General features: G+C 36.7%; 1 protein-coding gene across 3 annotated transcripts in view; it reads right to left on the reverse strand.

Moving 5' to 3' along the window:
* SIRT1 (sirtuin 1) overlaps positions 1–22,963 on the reverse strand; it is a 60,444-nt gene that overhangs the window by 21,303 nt on the left and 16,178 nt on the right. Inside the window, exons 1-4 of one of the 3 annotated variants that reach the window (XM_031461214.2) lie at positions 4,673–5,143; positions 3,165–3,281; positions 1,596–1,837; positions 150–302 (exon numbers count right to left, since the gene is read on the reverse strand). In XM_031461214.2, coding sequence (XP_031317074.2) covers positions 150–302; positions 1,596–1,837; positions 3,165–3,281; positions 4,673–5,075 — 915 coding nt within the window. In that variant the 5' untranslated portion in view covers positions 5,076–5,143. Of the gene's footprint in view, positions 1–149; positions 303–1,595; positions 1,838–3,164; positions 3,282–4,672; positions 5,144–22,963 lie in introns of those variants that run through there. The other 2 variants (XM_064488124.1, XM_064488125.1) reach the window with 2 other exon arrangements.

Below are 22,963 nucleotides of genomic sequence, written 5' to 3' on the forward strand. Positions count from 1 at the left end.
ATGACTATATTTCAGTGATTTTACTCTACTACAGTACTAGGACCCACTCTACAAGACAATGAATGGTAAGTTTAAAAAGCCTGAATGTGAACAAAAGTTAATTTTTCATGAGAGAAGGCCAAAGGAACAACCATAGGAATTCATAGTACCTTTGCAAACTTGAAGAATGGTCTTGGATCCTTTCTGAAATATTCAATATCAAACATTGCTTGAGGATCTGGAAGGTCTGGAAAGTCTACTGCAAGGCGAGCATAAATACCATCTCTTGACCTGAAGTCAGGTATTCCACAAGAAACAGAAACCTGAAATATGCATGGCATAATTTGTACCATTAAATCATCTACCTCTACCTTTGTAACTACTAGCCCCCTTATCACACAATTAGGGAAGAGCTGAAAATATTTTTAGTTTGAAACTTCTTTAGAGGAATGGAAATAATGCCCTACTCTAATTTCTAGTTAGAAATAAAACACTCAGAAAACCAGTACAATTAAATCCACCACATACTCCATTCACAATGGGGTAAAGAATTTTAAGTCAGGCTAACTGTAAACCTTTATAAGCATTTAACAAATGAAAGCAACTACAACTTGACTGAGAATGAAATAAACCATTTCAAATTATTATAACTAGAAAGCAGGCACAAATTCCTATTACAGTCAAGTTATTCCCAAAGAAATCTCTCACCTGGTCACAGTTCTAATACTTAAAGAATACTCAATTTCTTTATTTTCCTTAAAGAACTATGTTTTACAGTATTTCAATTTTTAATTTTTAAGAATAGATTCACACACTATGCTTTTTCTACAAATAAACCTTGGCATTTCAAATAGCAATTTCAGAAGTTATGTTTCACAATTTTAACAGAGTTACTCCACTTTGGCCTAAGAGAAAAGCAAACTTGTCTAAATCACATCTGGGAGGAAAGTGTAACTATTCTTCACAATCATTTAAGACTCTTAACTCAAAAGGTCTGAAAGCAGGAATAAATTTTACTCCCACAGTTGTTCTGGTCACTACTATGTAACATATATTCTGTATTCCACACACAATATAAAATAGCCTTAGGCAGCTAGTTAACTGAGACCCTACAGAGAGGCAGATGAAAAATGTCAAGCCACCACAATCACATCACCTTAATTTAAAATGGAGGAGAGGTAGGAATCTGTTAACTTTTGAACAGTAAGTTCTTTACTTGCTAATTCCTATTAGATTCCTGGTCCTCCCATGAAGATCAAACGAAAAACCAATTTTGCCATCAGATCCTGACACACTTTAATGCAAGCAGAAGTCCCTGCATCTCCTTTAGGAGTTGTGGTATAATGTAGGGAAAAATCCTGCCTTAACTCCACCTACTTATTGTGCTAATAAACAGAAGCACATCTTTTTTAAGGTTACAGAGGTTTCTAAAAAACTGAACCTAAATTTAGCAACTACTACTGCACTCACTTTTTAGCAGTTTCCAAACACAAATGCCCATTATCACGTAAAAATAAATTCTACTACACCAGAAAAATGTTTACAAATTGGACAAGCCCTAAGAAAAAACGTACACCACCTCCCCCTTTCACTAGTGTGTTATGTATCTTACATACCCCAGCTCCAGTTAGAACTATTATTTTTTTGCACTCTTGCAGTAATTTCACAGCATCTTCAATTGTATTAATGTCTTTTCTTTTTTTCCTTTTTGGTGGTTCTGAAAGGATATTAATAACAATCTGCCACAGTGTCATATCATCTAATTCAGGTGGAGGAATTGTTTCTGGTAGTAAATCTTTAAGAATTGTTCGAGGATCTGTGCCAATCATGAGATGTTGCTGAACAAAAGTATATGGACCTATATTAAGAGGGAAAAGAGATCAAATAAACTTCCAAGTAATTCAAAGTCTCAATTATTTTCAGTTGAAGTTATGAATTGGCAATCTTTAAGGCTTTTTTGCAGAGTAAGAAAATGCACTATAAAGGTGTTTAATTCACAGTATCTTCAGAGCTAATGCTATAAACCAGTTGAGCCTGCCGCTAGACCATAATACCAAGTATGTATATTTTAAGAGTCAAACTAACTACTAGAATTAAATTTCTATGGTTAAAACTTAGAAAAATACAACATAATTGATGACAAGGATTATGTACAAAAAGTTTCTACAAATCAATATAGGAAAGATCTCACCAGTCCCCAAAGCCCATACTATTTATCATTAAAGACATAAAGAAAAAAGAAATCTATACATAACTACCTTTAAAAATTTTTCCAGTAATAACTTTCAACTTAATCTTAACCAAGCTCCCAAAATGATACCTACAGTGCTGATGTTCTGAGCTTTAACAATTCTTTACCTTGAAATTTCTTAGCTCAGTTCCTAGCTTGAGAAAACCAAAAATACAGTAAATATAATAGACACTGAAAAGGAACTAATCATCACTATGTTTAAAGAGTCAAGGCATTTTTGGAAGAATTAGCACATTAAAAAAAAGATCATCTTGAAATGGTCATATTATTACTTTGGTATAAAAATCTGACAGTGTTCTCTACGTTAAAATACTTTCCCATTTCATCCAAATACTTCATAAATATTTACTGAAGACAAACTATGTGCCAGGCACTACTAGGCACTGACAACAGTAAGAAATCCCTGCTCTCACGGGACTTGTATTCTAGTACAGGAAACAGGCAATAAAAATTATATACAGCTTTGTATTTACTCTTTCATTCATGGTTTATTCATTCACCTTTTATTTATTTTGTTACGTTCTAAGTACTACATTGGATAATGGAAATATAGTAGTAAATAAGAAAAAAGTTACATATAGATATTGTCAATGAGTGGTAGGTATTAAGAAGAAAAAATAAGGGATATGAAGTGAGGAAGCAAGATACTCTAACTGGAGAAAAAGACCATTCCACAGAGGATACAAGTGTTAAGAACCGCAAGTGTGAGAAGGACCTGGTTGTTTGGAAAATACCAGACAGTCCACCTTCCATGGGCCCAAGCTGTTTAAGGACAAACAGTAGACTTTCCCTAGGAACAAGCTGACAGTAAATCTCAGCAAACACCCGAGAACCTCATCATCAGGCTATAACGGGACACCGAATTACATTTTTAGTTGCCATAAAAAGAAAATATGGAAAAAGACATTTACTCTGTTAAGCTGTGAAATCATACCTATCCGTGGTCTTGGAGTCCAGTCACTGGAACTTGCATGTGAGGCTCTATCATCCTCATCACTTTCACAGGAATGAAAGCCATTGGTGATGATTTCATCACCAAACAGAAGGTTATCTGCAAAAGAAACCAAAAGTTAACTCAAGACTGCTTAAGTAATCTGCATCTAAAATGTATGACCATCTATAATGATTATGATGCAACAATTTTCAATGAATAAAGCACTTAACATACTGCCTGTATAAAGAATGCCTACTGGATCTGCTTGCACCGTTCACAAGAGCAGTGTATCTTCAACTTTAGGATTTTGCCCAGAATCTTAAGTTTCAGTACATCAAATTCTAGAAAGAAATTAAGTCTACTTGTAATAAAAACACAAAAAGTAGTAACCTAGTTACAATGAATTTATCGATCACAAATGACAATTCATAAAACTTATCAAAAATTTACCCAAAAAAGTCGTGTAAATATAACTATGACAACTCGCACTTCTCTTACATAATATTAAACATACAAAGATACCTTTGCATTATTCGTTTCTCCTATTAAACTGTTTCCTAAAGTGAGGGGTTATTTTCTTAATCCAGTCCCTAATGCACACGTTGTAACCTTTATAAAGGGTCAAATGGTCCACTGATTGGATTTACAGATAAAGACTCACATATATCCAGAACAAACTCCTCAAATAGAAAATAATGAAACACTCAAGATGATATGACACACATAACTATCACATCTGCTTTAATATGCAAGAATAATGTCAATTCGTGTTTCAGGGCTACATGGGCACACACAAAAAGATATCTCATCTAAAAACCATTATAAGAATGTGACTGGAAGACAAACACTATTCACGATAAGAACTCAAAAACTAACTCTCCTATGCTCATTATTAACTGCACCACAGAAAAGTAATGTCTTTAGAAACAGCTATGCTCTTCAAATCTTGCAGGTTATGACTTTAGAAAAAGCTTTAAAAAAAAACAGCTTTAAAATTTGAAACAAGTTTAAAAATAAAGGCTCTACCAAAAAAGTTACAAATTGCACAGGTGTCAGTTTGCAAAGACAACTGCAAAAGGTGCAAAGGACAGTGAAAAGTTGCAGTTTTAAGTGCGCGGGGTGGGCGGGAGGTGGGGTTGGAGGGCGGAGAAGCAAAAGACGTTTGACAAAAGCAATATGCTAAGAGTAGGAGGGGAGAGAAACTTATTTTAAAACCAACTGCGAGGCTCGCCAGCCGGCGGCTGCGCAGAGAGCGAGGCCGCCGGGGCGGGCCGCAAACTGAGGGAAGGAGGGAGGGGAGGGAGCGAGTCCACGGGCCGCTCCCGCAGTCAGGCCGGCAGCCGCCGAGGCGCGCCGCTGAGCAGGGCCCCAGTGGGGAGGAGAACGCCGCAGAACGAGCCCCCCAGCACCGAGCACCCAACCCGCCCGAGCCTCCCCTTCCCCACACCAGAAGAGGCCCCCGGGAGGCGGAGGGGATGCGCAGTCCCGGCCGCCCGCGCCCTGCGCACCTCGGTACCCAATAGCCGCCGCCGCCTCTTCCTCCTCCTCGCCCTCGTTGTCGTCGTCGTCGAAGTCGTCGGCCGGCGGCGCCTCCCGGGATAGGCCCTGTAAGCCCGGCCCATTGTCTCCTTCTCCGGCTGCCGCCGCCGCCTGGGCCTCCCGCTCCCCGCCCGCCGCCGTCTCCCGCCACAGCGCCACCGCCGTCGCCGTGCAGCCGCCGGCCGCCGCCGGCAGCTCACGCTCAGGGGCCGCCCCACCGGGCTCGCCCAGGCTCCGCCCGAAGCCAGAGCCGTCTCTCCGCGGCCTCTTGCGAAGCGGCTCCCCGGCGGGCGGCGACGGGGACTCCCTCTCGGCCGCCACCGCCGAGGGGGAGCCGCCGGGCTGAAGGGCGAGCGCCGCTTCGTCCGCCATCTTTCAACTGCCTCTCTGGCCCTCCTCCCTCGCCTCCTCTGCTCCCGCTCGACTCGCGGCACTGGCGCCCCCGCGGCTCCGGCTGCGGGAGATTTAAACCCCGTCACGTGACCCGCCCCTCGTCGCCCCCGCCCTCCCGCCGTTCCCGCCACCCACGCGGGCCAGACCACAACACGGCAGGTCACGTGGCAGGCAGAGGCGGCGTGGGCTGGGAGGAAACGCGGCCCGGACTGCTGCGCCCCACCCTTCGGGCAGGCGCGTCTTCGCTGAACTTCTCTTTCAAACTGTCCTAAAATCAAAGCCGCCGGGATGGCTCAAGTTGTGGTTCGCCCTGCTAGTTTCCACTTCTCCCCGAAGTGCACACCTTGCCTGCCTCACATAGTTTTTTCTGGACTTACGCTAACAGTGAAAACTTAATTCCAGAAAGGCAATAAGGAATGAAGCTGGCCAAGTAGCCTCCTGAAATACGCTGGGTAATGAGCCTGTTTTGTTAACGGGTATGAGTAGGGGTAACGGGACACAATTCACTTTTCACTCTGCTCACACTATTCGCAAAGTGCCTCTTCGGCTCTTTTTTTCTCCTTGCTGCTCTCTTTAGCCGATTGCTGTTACTCCCTCTTCCCGTAACTTCTAGAATGGTGTAGATTGTCAGATCCATAAAGGCGTGCGTTTGCCCTGGGAAGACCTTTGACCTGGGGGGTGGGGACCAGCCTATCTGCTTTCTAGCCCCAGCTTGGCTGCAAATGTGTGTGATGTCCCGTTTCTGGGCTTCTTAGAATGAGTATATTAGGTCGAGTGGTCTGGTATGAGGAGAGCTGGACTGAGGGTGAGTTGGCCCCTGTACACATCTGGGTTTGGTTTAGAATTTGAGCCATTTATTTAGCCTTTCTAAACCCAATGTTCTATTGTCCTCATCTCTAAAACGGTAATTAATACCTATTTTGTAGGGTTTTGGTGAGAATTAAATGAAACAGCCAGATATAAAGTGAGGGGTAAATAGTCGCTTAAAAACATTAGTTCCTTTCCTGTTTGAAGCCCCTTCACCTTCCACTTCCTGAAATTCCACTCCATATCTAGCCTTAACTAAGGACCCATATAATACACAGCAGATGTAGAGCCAAGCTTGGTAGGCATCTGCTTCTGGAGCACAACCACTTAAGGGACCTTTCTGAGTTTACTGTAAATCGGTTCTTAAGCTTAAAGTGGGTCCTACCTATACCATTACTTGTTTGCACTTAAGAAAGCAACTTGTTTCTTCTTAAAAAGAAAAAAAAAAAATATATATATATATATATGTATGATGTTGAAAATATATCTCTAAGGTCCTATGTAAGTCCAAAAGTCTTTATATATCAAATTAAACTTAGAATCTCCCCATACAACTGGTTGCTTCATTTCTGAAAATGATCTCTCTCATCCTAGAAGCCTTGAATTCACCTTTGAAGCATTCCTTCGGATTGTCACCCTTGTATCAATCAGTGATCAAATCCTGTTGTCCTTTCTGTCCTTCTACAACTCTCCAGTTCCTAACTACATAGGCACCTAACCCTTTCTGGCTGACACACTTGGCCCTGTTTCCTCCCCTACTTTGTCTATCTTATCTTACAAAATACTTCATAAATTGTTTCTCAACTATGTTGGTAGGATATAATTAAAATGTTGAGAGTCACTATCCCAACAAAATAGAAACAGAATTCCCAGCTTTTTTGAGGAAGACAGTTGTAAGCTCATGGACATCCTGTTATTTCATTCGTTCATTTATATATGTTGTGCATCAAAGACACTTGATGGTGTTTATGAAATGCTGTGTGATCAAGGTGATTACTAGTGTGCTGAAAGGTCAGATGGGGTACACAGGGCAGGTGGGATAAATGACAGATATTGTGTCACAAAACAAAACAAAGACCCTCCTAACTAGACTTCTGGGCTACCAGTATTTGAGAACTACTTGTGTGAAATTCAAGTCATTCTTAGTCCCTAAAACTTGCAAATTCACATTCAGTTTTTCAAATCTCCCTTGAATCTGGTGTTGACCTTCTTGTAAATATTTTTAGCATTAGTATTCTTTAAATTGAGCTTTTCATATTACAAAGTCACTTTTTTAAAATAAGGAAGCTCTTACTGAATGATCTCCAAGCTACATAATGCAGGATATAGTACAGTGTGTATAATATAGTGCTATTTGTGAAAAAATGAAAGAGGGAATGTGGAAGGGAGACCAAATGTATATATTTGCTTATATATGTACAAAATAACTCTGGAAACCCTTAAACCCTTAAACACATACATGCCTGCCATGTATTTGTCATACGCTTTTGCCTGTGCCTCTTTCCCTAGAACAATTTCTCTCTACTCCTTATTCAGTATATTATAAAGCACATTCCCTTATTTTATTCATTAACTTATTTTTCTCTATGTATTTATTGACTTTCTCTGCTAACTACAGCATGAATTTTGTTCATCTGGTTCGCCTCTATATCATCAGCTGTCTAGTAGAGAGCTAGCATATATGTTTATTGAATGAAAGAATAAATAATCTAAAGGAAGATTGCCACATAGGAAAATAATTATTGAATGAAGGGTGAGGGGCAGCATGGACTCTTTTTTAAAAAAAGCAAGAAGGTCAGGTGAGGGAGTTAGTGAAGCACGTAACATGAGATATCTGGTACCTTGTTTGACAGGATGAACATAGGTGCATTGGGCTATGAGGTGTTTTTCAACACCAACAACCAAGTCTCTGATTCTCCAGACACTATCTGAATGTTCAAGAATTCAACTCAGTTTTGACACTAACAGCTTTAGGGCTCAGTGTCACAGGACTGCCACCATTCAGATGCCAGTTATAAGTCCCAAACCTCCTGATCTTCTGACCAACTGGCTATAAATTGGGAGTTCCCATGACACCCTCCTAAAGTACAATAATTTCCTGGAGTGGCTCACAGAACTCAGTAAGATAACTCAGTAAGATACATCATTTAAATTTACAAAGTAAGTATAACTTTTGTGTCCTTCCAGAGGATACAAATGAACAGCCAGATGAAGATGTATATAGGGCAAAGTTCTGAAAGGTCCTGCGCAAAGGAGTTTCTGTCACTATGGAGTTGGGATGCACCACCCTCTTAGCACTTCGTTGTGTTCACCAACTTGGAAGCTCTCTGAAATCTCCTTGTTCAAGAGTTTGTTTTTTTTTAATAGAACTTAATCTCCATCACACCCTGTCCCTCGGTTTGGAGTAGGGCTGAAAAGTTCCCACCCTTTAATAAATTGGTCTTCAGTGACCAGCTCCATTCTGAGGCTACCTTAGGAGATTGGACCTTAAGCCCCACTATAAACTACCTCGTTAGCATAAACTCGGGAGTGCTGGAAAGGGCTTCATTATGAATGATAAAAGATGCTCCTTTCATTCAGCAAACTCCAAGAGTGTTAAGGAGTTCTGTGTTTGGAATAGGGGACAAAACCAAAATATTTGTTTTATATTATACCAAAGGCTGTCGTAGACTTCAGACACTAGTCACTAAGTTTTTTGGTTTTTTGTTTGTTTTGTCACTAAGATTTTTAACTTGTTTCTAGCCCTAAGCTTTCTAAGCAGAATTTAACAGTAATTTGATTTCCTATACAGAATTTTCCACTGGGGAGAAAATACTCAAAAAGCCAACGTTAATATTCTGACTCACTTGGCAGTTCAATTTACATAAACAAATAAATTGACCTTATAACTATGATATCAGTCTCATGACCACCATAGTAGGGGAGTTAGTATCAACTCTTTGTATACTGAAAAAATGTTGGCAAACATTTTTTTGTTGGCAAACTGACTATTAATGTGAAAAAAAAATACAAATACAGATTTCTACCTCACACTAGACACAAAAATAAATTCCTTGTAGACTGAAGATCTAAGTGAAAAAATACAATACAAATATTATAAGACATTTTAGAATATTATATAACTTTGCATTAAGAAAGATCTTAACTGAGACAGGAGACATTTAAAATATATATACTCAACTACGTAAAAATTTGAAATATGTTCAAATCTACTAGTAGGCAGGAATATGTAAGTAAAACAATGAAGTACCATTTTTTTACTCCTCAAATAGGCAAAAACAAAACAAATTTTATTTTTACCATCTATTGCTTACCAGAATACGGGGAAACAGAATCTCTCATAGTGTTGGAAAGTAGTCTGGAAATACTTTTTAAAATTATAAATACCATACACAAATACATTTCAATCCAAAATCTCATTTATCTTAAAGAAGTAAAAATGTAAGGATATGAATACAAGAATGTTTATTATGGCATTAGTATTGTTGGGAAAAAATGTCCAGACACAATCCAAATATCTTCAATAGGAAATCTGTTGACCAAATTATGGTATGTACATATTATGGCATATTATGCAACCATTAAAAAAATCTATTGTTGTTCTTGAAGAATGTTTATGATACACTGGGAGTGACAAAAGACAAGTTGCACAAAAATGTATATATTATGATCCTTTTTATTATTTAATAAACATACCTTTTTATTATTTAAAAAAAACCCTAGATACCTAAAACAAATCTATGCACAAACATGGCTGTAGAGGCTTGGAAAAGGTACAGAAAGTTACATACCAGAATGCTAACATTTTAACATCCCTGATGAAGTGGGTGAGCATAAGTGGTAGGGTTGAGGACACCTCAATAAATATTTCTTGCTAAAATTCTATGTATTAAAATGAGCATTTTAAAAAATTATAATTTAAAAGCAAAAGAGTAACCATTTTTTGAAACAACAACCTGAGTGCTAGACTCTGGGCTCTGGTGACCTCAAAAAGTCCTTCCCGTCCTGTGAGGCCTGAGCCATTGGCTGACTTTCCTGTCTTCCAGTGCTTCTTTTTAAATTTCCTACGTATAACTGCAAGTTTAGTAGATGTTAGTTTTTCACAGCTTCATGTATTGTCTTTTTGATTAGGTTATAACATAAGCGTTGTACTTCCCTACAGAATTTAGTACTCCACACCTTATCAAACATCATTTGGAAAGCTGTTTGGGACTTCCAAACCAAAGCAAATAGACAGTTTGGTAATGCAGCCTACCTTCCACCAGCAACAGAAAGATCTAGACCAATGGTTCTCAAATGGAGTGACTTTGACCCTTTCCTCCAGGGGAAATTTGACAATCTAGAGACACTTTTGGTTGTCACAACTTGGGGAGAGGATGTACTACTGACATTCAGCAGACAGAGGCCAGGGATACTGCTAAACATTCTACAATGCAGAGGACAACTCCTCACAACAATGAATTCTCCAACCAAATGTCAACAGTGCCATGGTTGAGAAACTCTAGCTTGGAGTTTCAACCACACAGAGAAGATGGTACTGTCAGGGCTTTAAGTGGCAGAGATTCCCAAGGGAATAAGGGAACAGGCTTTAATTAGCAAGGCCGGGTTGCAAAGTGATTTTCAAACTTTGGGTTTTAGCAGCAGAAGCCAGTAATCTTAACTCTATTATGTGCTGTAGATACATTTCCTTTAAAAGTTCAAGGATTCCACCAAACAGTAGGAAAAATACTGATAGCCCATTTGAAAATGAAGAATTCAGTTCACAGAAAAGGGAACGCAAGTGGCTTTTAAACATGTGAAAGATGTAAACCTCTCTCATAATAAGAGAAATACTCAGTAATTACAATGAGATACCATTTTTCACACATCAAAGTAGTAAGGAACCAAAATTTGATCATACATTGCATTGGTAAGAACGTGAAAAGCCAAGCCTGCTTCTATAGTGATAGGACAAGCAGAAATTGGTACAATCCCATGGAAGGCAATTTGGCACTATTTATCAAAAGGTAGTAGCCATATGCCCTTTTTATCTGGCTATTCCAATTCTAGAAATCCGTTTTATAGATACTTGCATATGTGTAAAATGATATATAGGCAAGGATATTCATTGTGCCATTGTTTATACTAGCAAAAGGTTGGGAATAAACTAATTGTCCATGAGTGATGAACTAATTAAACATATCACCAGTACATATGTTTATATGTACATAGATTGTCACTTCAACTCAGGAAGTAGGTAACAGAAATTGTTCCTAGGGAAGGCAAATGGGAGACTGAAGAACAAAAGTATGAAGATTTATTTTTACTATAAAATCTCTTGTGCCTTTTGAAGTCTTCACCATATACATCGTTACATATCATACATGCATGCGTTTATACCTCATACATCACATATATACTATGTTTAAAATATACATTATATACATCACATATATTAAATATACATCTATAAAAGCAGGGCTGTTCTGTTTAAAGTAGACTCTTTAAGTTTCCACAGTGGCATCCCTCAAGACATCACTGATGATATTTAGAATCCTAAAAGAACATAGTAGAAGCTACTGTCATGGTTGTTAGGGTCAGCTAACTGATATAATAAATAATCCAAAAATTTCAATGGCTAAATGCTACAAAAGTTTACTACTCACTCATACAACAACCCTACATGGTTGTTCCTGGTCAAATGGTTTTTTGGGTCAGTTCCCCTTTGAAAAGTGAACAAAAGACCCTTGTTCCTTCTATCTTGTAGCTCTGCCACTGGACAGGCAAGGGAAGTTAAGTCACATCTGCTGAAAGGTTTTATGGGCCAGTCCTGGAAATGACACTCACTACTACTTCTTACATTCAGTTTCTAGAAACCAGTCATGTAGCTGCACACAAGGAAGCCTGGGAAATTATATCATTTGGGGTGACAGAGTGGAATTGAGGGCAAACAGACAATGATCAACACTAAAATGTAGTCTAGGAGGAAATAAAGGTGGCAGAGTAGGAGGACATGAAGCTTACCTCTTCCAACAAATACATCAAAAATACATCCTCACGTGGAGCAAGTCTCACTGAAAACAAATGAAGACTGGCAGAAAGACTCTTGTACAATCAAGGCTGAAAGAAAGACCCACAGGGAATTGGATAGGAGGGGAAAAGAAGCGATCAGGTCAGGACCTCCACCCCTGGGTAGGGACACAGAAGAATGAAGGGGATTATACCTGCTCAGAGATCGTCCCTAGGGAATGAACAGTTCAAATCAAATACTGGGCACCCCATCCTGGGGTATGACACTCAGAAGATGAGTACCTTTGGTTGGTTTGAAAACTAGCGGAACTGACAGCAGGGCTGGGAGAAACATTGACTCTGTTTGTGAAGAGCGTGCATACACTTTTTTACTCCTGAAAAAAGGCAGAGGAAACAGACTGAAACTGCCTGGGACACTGGCCAGTTTCCAGCAACCAATAGTGCGTTACCCAGGCCCAGAGGAGCGCTGGCTCCAGCCCCGCTGGTTCCATGGATGCTGTGCCACTCCAGGACAAGACCTGCTGTGGGCGAGGACAGTTGTAGGGGACAGACCTGGCTCAGGCAGAAGCAGCAAGTGGGCCTGGTAAGGGTAGATATTGCTGGCATTTGCAGGGGTAGTGGATCAGAAGTGGTCCTGAACTCTGATGGATGCCAGGACCATGCTAGCCTGTGACTCAACTCACACCAGGCACCTGCTTAGCCCCTCTTGCTCCAGCACTGCTCCCCACTGGGGCAAGGGTATCAGTGCTGGAAGGGGGTAGAGCACACATTTAGAGGGGAAAAAAACAGCTTAGACCCGACCCTTAGGTCTTCTGCTCCAACAGCTTGAGACCTACCCCTGACCCCAATAGGCTAATGCTGGCCACTGAGCAGAGGAGGACCCACCAGCTTACACCTGGCTCTGGCTCGAGTTCCTCAATCTCTAGCCCCACTTCCTACCAGGATGACAGCTGCCAGCACACTATGCAGGAAGCTGGGACTCATGCTCATGTCAGATCCAGCTCTCCCATCAAAGCTACCGGGCACATGCAGACTGTATAAGGATGTTCCCACACAAGGACACTCCTTCAAGACCAGGATAGATAACTGTTTGCCTAATTTCATAGAGACAAAGAAAGTTAAGCAAAATGAGAAGACAGAGGAATTTGTTTCAAATGAAAGAACAAGAGAAAAACCTTGAAAAAAACAATGAGTGAAACAGAAATAAATAATTTACCAGATAAAGAGTTTACGATAGCCAAGGCCTGGAAACAACCTAAATGTCCATCAACAGATGAATGAATAAGGAAGATGGGTATCTATATAGAATGGAATATTACTCGCCATAAAAAAATGAAATAATGTCATTTGAGCAACATGGATAGACCTAGAGATTATCATATGAAGTGAAATAAGTCTAGAAATCAGTAACAGGAAGAAAAATGGGAAAAACACAAATATGTGGAGACTAAACAACATGCTATTTAAAAAAAATACGTCAATGAAGAAATTAAAGAGGAAGTCAGAAAATACCTCGAAACAAATCAAAGTAAAAACACAACTTTCTAAAATCTATGGGATGCAGCAAAAGAAGTTCTAACAGGGAAATTTATAATAATACAGGTCCACATCAAGAAACAAACAAATAAAAAATCTCAAATAAATAACCTAATATACCATCTAAAGGAAGCAGAAAAAGAAGAACAAAGCCCAAGATGAGCAGAAGAAAGGAAATCATAAAGATCAGAGAGGAAGGAAATAAGAAAGAAAAGAAAGAAAGAAAGAAAGAAAGAAAGAAAGAAAGAAAGAAAGAAAGAAAGAAAGAAAGAAAGAAAGAAAGAAAGAAAGAAAGAAAGAAAGAAAGAAAGAAAGAAAGAAAGAAAGAAAGAAAGAAAAAAGAAAAGAAAAGAAAGAGAAAGAAATATCAATAAAACCTAGAACTGGTTTTTTGAAAAGATTTTAAAAATTGATGAGCCTTTAGGCAGCTCCATCAAGGGAAAAAAAAAAAAGGAGAGAGGACCCAAATAAGCAAAATAAGAAATGAAAAAGGAGAAATAACAAATGATATCACAGATATACAAAACATTGTAAGAGAACATTATGAAGTTATACGCTAACAAATTGGACAACCTAAAAAAATGGATAAATTTCTAGGAACATATAATCTTCTAAAACTGAATCAGGAAGACATAGACAATCTGAACATACTGATTATTAGTTGTGAAATTGAATTTATAAACAAAGAACAACAACAACAAAAAAGACAAAAAACCTCCCAGCAAACAAAAGTCCAGGACCCAAAGGGTTCTCAGGGGAATCCTAAGAACAAAACAAGAAGAGCTAACAGCTACCCTTCCCAAATGATTACAAAAAATTGAAGAGGAGTGAATACTCCCAAATTTATTCTATGAGGCCATCATTACTCTGATGTCAAAACCAAAGACACTACAAAAAACAAAAATTTCAGGCTAATATCTCTGATGAATATGGATGCAAAAATTCTCAACAAAATGTTAGCAAACCAAATTCAACAATATATATAAAGAGGGTCATACACCATGGTCAAGTGGGATTTATTCCAGGGATGCAAGGATGGTACAATATCTGCAAATCAATTAATGTAATGAATGCACCACATTAACAAAAGGAAGGATAAAAATCACATGATCATTTCAGTAGAGGCAGAAAAAGCATTTGACAAAATTCAACATCTGTTCATGAAAAAAATCTCATCAAATTTGGTGTACAAACTAGAAATATTTATAAAACTTGTTTACAAATCAGAAAGAGAATCACAGACACAGAAAACAAACTATGGTTACCAAAGAGGAAAGGAGTTGGGGGGAAGGAATAAATTAGGAGTTTGGGATTAACATATACACACTACTATATATTAAATAGATAAACAACAAGGACCTACTGTATAGCACAGGGAAGCAATCTCTTGTAATAACCTATAGTGGAAAAGAATCTGAAGAAGAATATGTATCTATATTTGAATCATTTTGCTGTACACTTGAAACACAACACTGTAAATCAACTATACTTCAATTAAAAAAAATTGGTGTCCTTTCTTCTAGGAGGATTAGAGTTTCAAGTTTTATGTTCACGTCTTTAATCTACTTTGAGTTGATTTTTGTGTTTGGTATAGATAGTGGTTCAGTTTCATTATTTTGCATACGGTTGACCAGTTTTCCCAACATCATTTACCAAAGAGACTATCCTTTCCACATTGTATATTTTTGACTCCTTTGTTGTAGGGTTTGTTATGTTTTGTAGGTTCTCTATATATTCTGGATTAAATTCCTTTGTTAGATATGTGATTTGCAAATATTCCTCCCAGTTTGCAACTTGTCTTTCATTCTCTTAACCAGGTCTTCTGAAGAGCAGAGGTTTTTAATATTGATGAAGATTAATTTCTCCTCTTTTCTTTTATGAATTTTGCTGTTGTTATCTAAAAACTCTTTGCCTAACCCAATGTCACAAATATTTTCTTTCATTGTTCTTCTGGGAGTTTTATAGTTGTACACTTTACATTTAAGTCTATGATTCATTTTGGGTTAGTTTTTGTATAAAGTATGTGAAGTATGGGTCAAGGCATTTTTTATTTTTTTGTTCTTATTTTGCCTATGGATATGTATTTCTTTCATCACTATTTCTTGAAAATACTATCCTTGCTATGTTTAATTGCCTTTGCAACTTTGTCAAAAATCAATTGATCATATTTGCATGAGTCTCTTTCTGGACTCTATTCTGTTCCATAAATGTGTATCTCTACTCTTTCACAAATACTACATTATCTTAATTGTGTAGCTTTATAGTAAACCTTGAAATTCGGTAGTAGTCTTCCAACTTTGTTCTTTTTCAAAATTGCTTGGGCTATTCTAACTTCTTTGATTTTTCCATATAAAATTTTAGATTCAGCTTGTCCATTATCTGTCTAAAAACTCCTACTGGGATTTTGACTGGGATTACACTGAATTTATAGATCATTCTGGAGAGAATCAACATCATAACAATACTGAATATTCCAATATTCCAATAGAGTACACCTCTCCATTTATTTAGATGTTTGATTTCTTTCATCAGTGTTTTGTAGCTTTCGGTATATAGATTCTGCGCATGTTCTGTTATTTTTTTTTACTTAAATATTTCATTTTGGAGCTGCTACTATAAGTGGTAATTTAAAAAATTTTTAAATTATTCATTATCAGAATATTAAAATACAATTGACTTTTTAATATTATCCTACTTATCTGTGACTTTGCTAAACTCACTTATTAGGTTGAGGAGCTTTTTAGTAGATTTTTTGGTATTGTCCATATAAACAATCATTTGTCTGAGAATAGACAATTTTGTTCTTTCTTTTCAAATCTGTATTTGTTTTCTTGTTCTTGCTTTATTGCATTGGTTATAATTTCCAATATGATGTTAAATGGGAGCAGATATCCCTGCCTCTTCAAATATCAGGAGGAAACAGTCAGTCTTTCCTATTATGTATGATGTTAGCTGTAACTTTTTATCGATGTTCTTTCTCAGGAGAAGGAAGTTCTGTTTACCCCTAGTTTGCCAAGAGGTTATTTTTTTGTTTGTTTTGTCATAAACAGATATTGAACTTTCTTAAATGTTTTTTTGCACCTACTGAGATAATCATATGGCTTTTCTTCTTTCGCCTCTTAAAATGGTGAGTTACATTGATTGATTTTTGAATGTTGAGCCCTCCTTGCATTCACAGGATAACTTCTACTGGATTCATTTTGAAATATTTTGTAGAATGATCTACGTTCATTAGTGGTACTGATCTGTAGTTTTAATTTGTTCTAATATATTTCTCTGGTTTTGGGCTGAGGAAAATGCTTCCTAAAATGATTTGGAAAGTATTCTCTTCTCTTCTATGTTCTGGTATTTATTTCTTCCTTAAATGTTTGTAGACTGGAGTTTTCTTTGTTGGAGCTTTTTTAACTACAAATTAAGTTTCTTCAATAGATGTAGAACTATGAAGGTTATCTATTTCTTGCTGTGTGAGTTTTGGTACTTTGCATCCTTCAAAGAATTGGTCCATTTCTCTAAGTAATTTAATTTATGGGAATAGAATTGTTTGGAGTACAGTCATACCTTGGAGATATTTTGGCTTCCATTCCAGACCACCGCAATAAAGCAAATGTTGCAATAAAGTGAATCACATGAATTTTTGGGTTTCTCTGTGCATATTAACAGTTATGTTTACACTATACTGTAGTCTATTAACTGTACAATAACATTGTTTCTAAAAAACCAATCACAGACTTTACTAAAAAACAGTATGTAGCTAAAAATGTTAGCAACTATCTGAAAATGCAGGTATGCCTATATTGTTATTATCTTTTAAATGTCTGTAGGGTCTGCAGTAATATCTCCTCTTTCATTCCTGATACTGGTAATTTGTGTCTTCTCCCTTTTTTCTTGGTCATTCTGGGCAGAGGTTTATTTTATTGATCAAAATGAAGGGAGTCCTTTCTCCAGTTCTCTTATCCAGATTTCCCCACTCTCCACCTACCAGAATCCCCTTTTCTCAGTTCTCCAACTAGTAAAATGAGTTTTTTTTAGCTGCCAGGCTGCCACACAGTTCTGCATGATTGGGGACAACTTTGGGGCAAAGCAGCGAAATAAGAGAGAAATGGGGAGTCCCCTGACACTATTCAGATCACAAGGTCCCTTCCGTCCCTCTGACCTAAAAGATCACTTTCTTGTTGGAATTTTAAATCACTATGCTACTGCCATTACAGTGTAGCTTTGTGACTGGGGCTGCCCTTGGTGTAGGGCCAGAAGGCGGGGGTGGGGAGGAGGATTCCTCCATACTCTCCTGCTTGTAGGAACTCCCTTCCATGGTGTTCAGATCAAAACTATAGAATTTCTCTAGGAGTTTTCGAAGCCTGTGCCAACTGTACAGTTATGTGCTATGGCTGTCTTTGGGTCAAAGTCAGGAGATTAAAAAAGAAAAAATATGGGAAACTCAGTCCTGTATGCGTCTTTCTTCACCTTTGGGTCCCCTCCCTAATCTGCTCACAACTATTTACTTTTAAAGAGTCCTCAAGTAGTTGCTTTCTGTATTTTTGTCCAGAGTTCTTAGTTGTAATCATTGGGAAAGATAGTCCATAGTGGGCTTACTCCATCTTGGCCAGTACCAGAAATCTTGAAAAGTCTTTTATGGATCACATATCATACTTCTGTACTATAATATATATTTAATTATATATATAATATATATTTAAATTGAAATTTTGCTTAAAAAGCTTTCCCTGAATGTTAAAAACATTTCTTCTGAATTGAGCTACCATTATTATTTTTACTATTATTATTATTATGCAGCATATCAACATAACATTAATATGATTCTGATAAATAATTATTAAGAAAAAAATTTACTGGAAGAGCATACCTTAAGGACATGAATTGAAATTTTAAAAACTTTTTTCAATTATTTTACTATCTGTGAAGTAATATTAGTTATTACTAGAATGGGACAGGTTCAGTATCAATCATCTCTGAAAAACCTTCTCCATATATATAAATAGATATAAATGGAAGCACTTCTGTTACTGCTATGTCACCCAATTCTTTTAACTTCTTCTTAGTTATATGCCAAAAATCACATAATTTTCTATTTTCAAAAATTACTTTTAATTATCTAATAGCTGTCAATTTGATTAGTTTCTCCTTTGGTTTTTGGAAGGAAAGAACTGGAAAGTACCTGACTTTCAAAAGGACTTGTTAGTGACTAGTCATTCATCTCCTCATTTTGTGAGGTTAGCAAGACTTACCAACTAACTACCAATTGTACCCAAGTGTCTATGAGAGGCACTTTGTTTAATCTAGTAAAGAAAGGTTAGAATATTAAATATTGTTGAATTCAATACAACACAATATTTTCTATCATAAAATTTGCACTGCTTTGGTTTTTACATTTAAAATTAAAAATTCAATTTCTCAGCTACCTTAGCCACACTTAAACTGCTCAATAGCCACATGTGGTTAGTGCTATGCTATTAGTCAATATACATTTAGAAAATGTCCACCACATAATTTCAAGCCAAAAATCTACAATAGACATACACACAAAAAAGAAAAAGGAATCCAAACATAATACTGATATAAGTATTGCTACTCCAGCGTTCTTTTGGTTTCCATTTGTATGGAATACCTTTTTCCATCTCCTCACTTTCAGTCTGTATGTGTCTCTAGATCTGAAGTGAGTCTCTTATAGGCAGCAAATATATGGGTCTTATTTTTGTATCCATTCATACCTTTTGGTTGGAGCATTTAAGCCATTTACTTTTAAGGTAATTATTGATATGTATGCTCTTACTGCCATTTTGTTAATTGTTTTTGATTTGTTTTTGTAGGTCCTTTTCCCCTCTCCTTTTGTTCTTTTGTGATTTGGCATAGCAAAAACAGTTCTAAGAGGGAAGATTATAGCAATACAAGCTTACCTCAGGAAATAAGAAAAATCTCAAATAAACAACCCAAAGCAACTAGAGAAAGAACAAACAAGACCCAAAGATAGTAGAAAGAAAGAAACCATAATGATCAGAGCCAAAATAAATGACAGAGACTAAAAAAATTTTTTTAAAGGTCAATGAAACTAAAAGCTGGTTCTTCGCAAAGACAAACAAAATTAATAAACCTTTAGCCAGACTAATCATAAAAAAAGGGAGATGGCCTAAATCAGTAAAATCAGAAATGAAAAGGAAGTTACAACCAACACCACAGAAACATAAAGGATCATAACAGGGTACTATGAGCAACTATACACCAATAAAATGGACAACCTAGAAGAAATGGATAAATTCTTAGAAAGGCACAATCTCCCAAGACTGAACCAAGAAGAAATAGAAAATATGAACAGACCTATTACCAGGACTGAAATCAAATCAGTAATTTAAAAACTCCCAACAAACAAAAGTCCAGGACCATATGGTGTCACAGGTGATTTCTACCAAGCCTTTAGAGAAGAGTTAATGCTTATCCTTCTGAAACTATTCCAAAAAAATGTAGAGGAAGGAACACTTCCAAACTCATTCTATGAAGCCATCATTACACTGATACCAAAACCAGACAAAGATATCACAGAAAAGAAAATTATAGGCCAATATCACTTATGATGCAAAAATCCTCAACAAACTACTAGCAAACCAGCTCCAACAATACATTAAAAGGATCATACGCTTTTATCAAGTGGGATTTATTCCAGGGATTCAAGAATTTTTTAATATCAGCAGGTCAGTGTGATACACCACATTAACAAATTGAAGAATAAAAACCATATGATCATCTAAATAGATGCAGAATAAGCTTTTGATTAAAATTGAACAAACATTTATGATAAAAACTCTCTAGAAAGTGGACATAATGAAGGCCATATATGACAAACTGACAACTAACATGATACTCAATGGTGAAAAGCTGAAAGCATTTCCTCTAAGATCAGGAACAAAACAAACAAGGATGCCTACTCTTGCCACTTTTATTCAACATAGTTTTGGAAGTCCTAGACATAGCAATCAGAGAAGAAAAGGAAATAAAAGGAATCCAAACTGGAAAAGAAGAAGTAAAACTGTCACTGCATATGACATGATACTATACATAGAAAATACTAAAGAGGCTACAAGAAAACTGCTAGACCTCATCAATGAATTCAGTAAAGTTTCAGTATACAAAATTAACATAAAGAAATCTCTTGTATTTCTATACATGAACAATGAAATATCAGAAAGAAAGAAATTGAAGAAATTAAGGAAACAATCCCATTTACCATTGCATTAAATAGAATAAAATACCTAGGAATAAACCTACCTATGGAGGCAAAAGACCTGTACTCTGAAAACTACAAGAAGTTGATGAAAGAAATTGAAGATGACACAAACAGATGGAAAGATATATCATGTTCTTGGACTGAAAGAATCTATAATGTTAAAATGGCCATACTACCCAAGGCAGTTTACAGGTTCAATACAATCCCCATCAAATTACCAATGACATTTTTCACAGAACTAAAACAAACAAAAATTTAATTTGTATGGAAATACAAAAGACCCCAAATACACAAAACAATCTTCAGAAAGAAGAAAGGAGTTAGGGGAATCACACTCCCTGACTTCAGACTATACTACAAAGCAAAAGTAATCAAAACAGTATGGTAATGGCACAAAAACAGACACATAGCTCAATGGGACAGGATATAAAGTCCAGAAATAAACCTACACACTTATGGTCAATTAATCTATGACAAAGGAGGTGAGAATATACAATGGAGAAAAGACAATCTCTTCAGGAAGTGGTGCTGGGAAAACTGGAGAGCTTTATGTAAAAAAATGAAATTAGAACATTCTTTAACACCATATTAAAAAAAACTCAAAATGGATTAAAGATCTAAATGTAAGACTGGATACTTTAAAACTCCTAGAGGAAAACATAGGCAGAATACTCTTTTGACATACATCAAAGCAATATTTTTTTTTATCTGTCTCTTAGAGTAATGGAAATAAAAGCAAAAATAAGCAAATGAAACCTGATTAAACCTGAAAGCTCTTTCAGAGCAAAGGAAACCATAAATAAAAGTGAAAAGACAACCCACAGAATGGGAGAAAATATTTACAAATGATGAGACCAACAAGGGTTTAATTTCCAGAATAAACAAACATCTTATACAGCTTAATAACTAAAAAACAAAACAAAACAACCCAGTCCAAAAATGGGTAGAAGACATAAACAAACCATTCTCTAATGAAGGCATACAAATGGCCAATAGGCATGTGAAAAATGCCCAATATCGCTACTTATCAGAGAAATGCAAATCAAAACTACAATGAGGTATCACCTCACACCAGTCAGAGCGGCCATGATCAAAAAGTCCACAAATGATAAATGCTGGAGAAGATGTGGAGAAAAGAGAACCCTCCTACACGGTTGGTGGGAGTGTTGTTCGGTGCAGCCATTATGGAAAACAGAATGGAGAGTCCTTAAAAAGCTAAAAACAGACTTATGATCCAGCAATCCCACTCCTGGGCATACATCCAGAGGGAACTCTTAATTTGAAAAGATACATGCACCCCAGTGTTCACAGAAGCACTATATACAATAGCCAAGACATAGAAACAACCTAAATGTCCACTGACAGATGATTGGATAAAGATGATGTGGTGCATATATATATACACACAAACACACACACATATATATATAATATATATATATATATACACACATACACACACACACATACACATGGAATATTTCTCAGTCATAAAAAAGAATGAAATAATGCCATTTGCAGCAACATGGGTGGACCTAGAGATTATCATATTAAGTGAAGTAAATCAGACAAAGACAAATATATGCTATCACTTATATGTGGCATCCAAAAAGAAAATGATACAAATGAACTTATTCACAAACCAGAAATACACTCATAGACACAGAAAACAAACTATGGTTACTAAAGGGGAAAGGAGTGAGGGAGAGGCATAAATTAGGAGTTTGGGATTAACATATACACACTACTATAAATAAAATAAATAAACAACAAGGACCTACTGTATAATAGAGGGAACTATATTCAGTATCTTATAATAACTTATAATGGAAAAAATATGAAAAAGAATATATATGTATATGTATAATTGAATCACCTTATTGTATACCTGAAACTAACATGAAATTGTAAACCAACTATACTTCAGTACGAAGAAAAATTTAAAAAAAGGAAAATACTCACCACATAATCTAAGTAGTAAAGCTAGTCTTCATTATAAATTAATCAGTAGAATTAGATTTACTTTCCATCAGAAAGTCTTTCTCATCAAAAAATTATGTTAATGTGCAATGTGATAATTATCAAAACACTTATACTCTATATAAACTACATAACATTTTATAAACTACTATAAAAATATATAAAATAGATTGATACTGTTACAAGAACTTGAATAAATGTAACCTCTTTTCCACTCTGTAAGGATACAACCATCTATTTTTTTCACTTTTGGCTTCAGATTTTTTACCTAATGTCTAGCATATAGGCCTAGAACTCAATA

Source organism: Camelus dromedarius, chromosome 8 (genome assembly GCF_036321535.1).
Source record: "Camelus dromedarius isolate mCamDro1 chromosome 8, mCamDro1.pat, whole genome shotgun sequence".
In the NCBI taxonomy this organism is placed as follows: Eukaryota; Metazoa; Chordata; class Mammalia; order Artiodactyla; family Camelidae; genus Camelus; species Camelus dromedarius.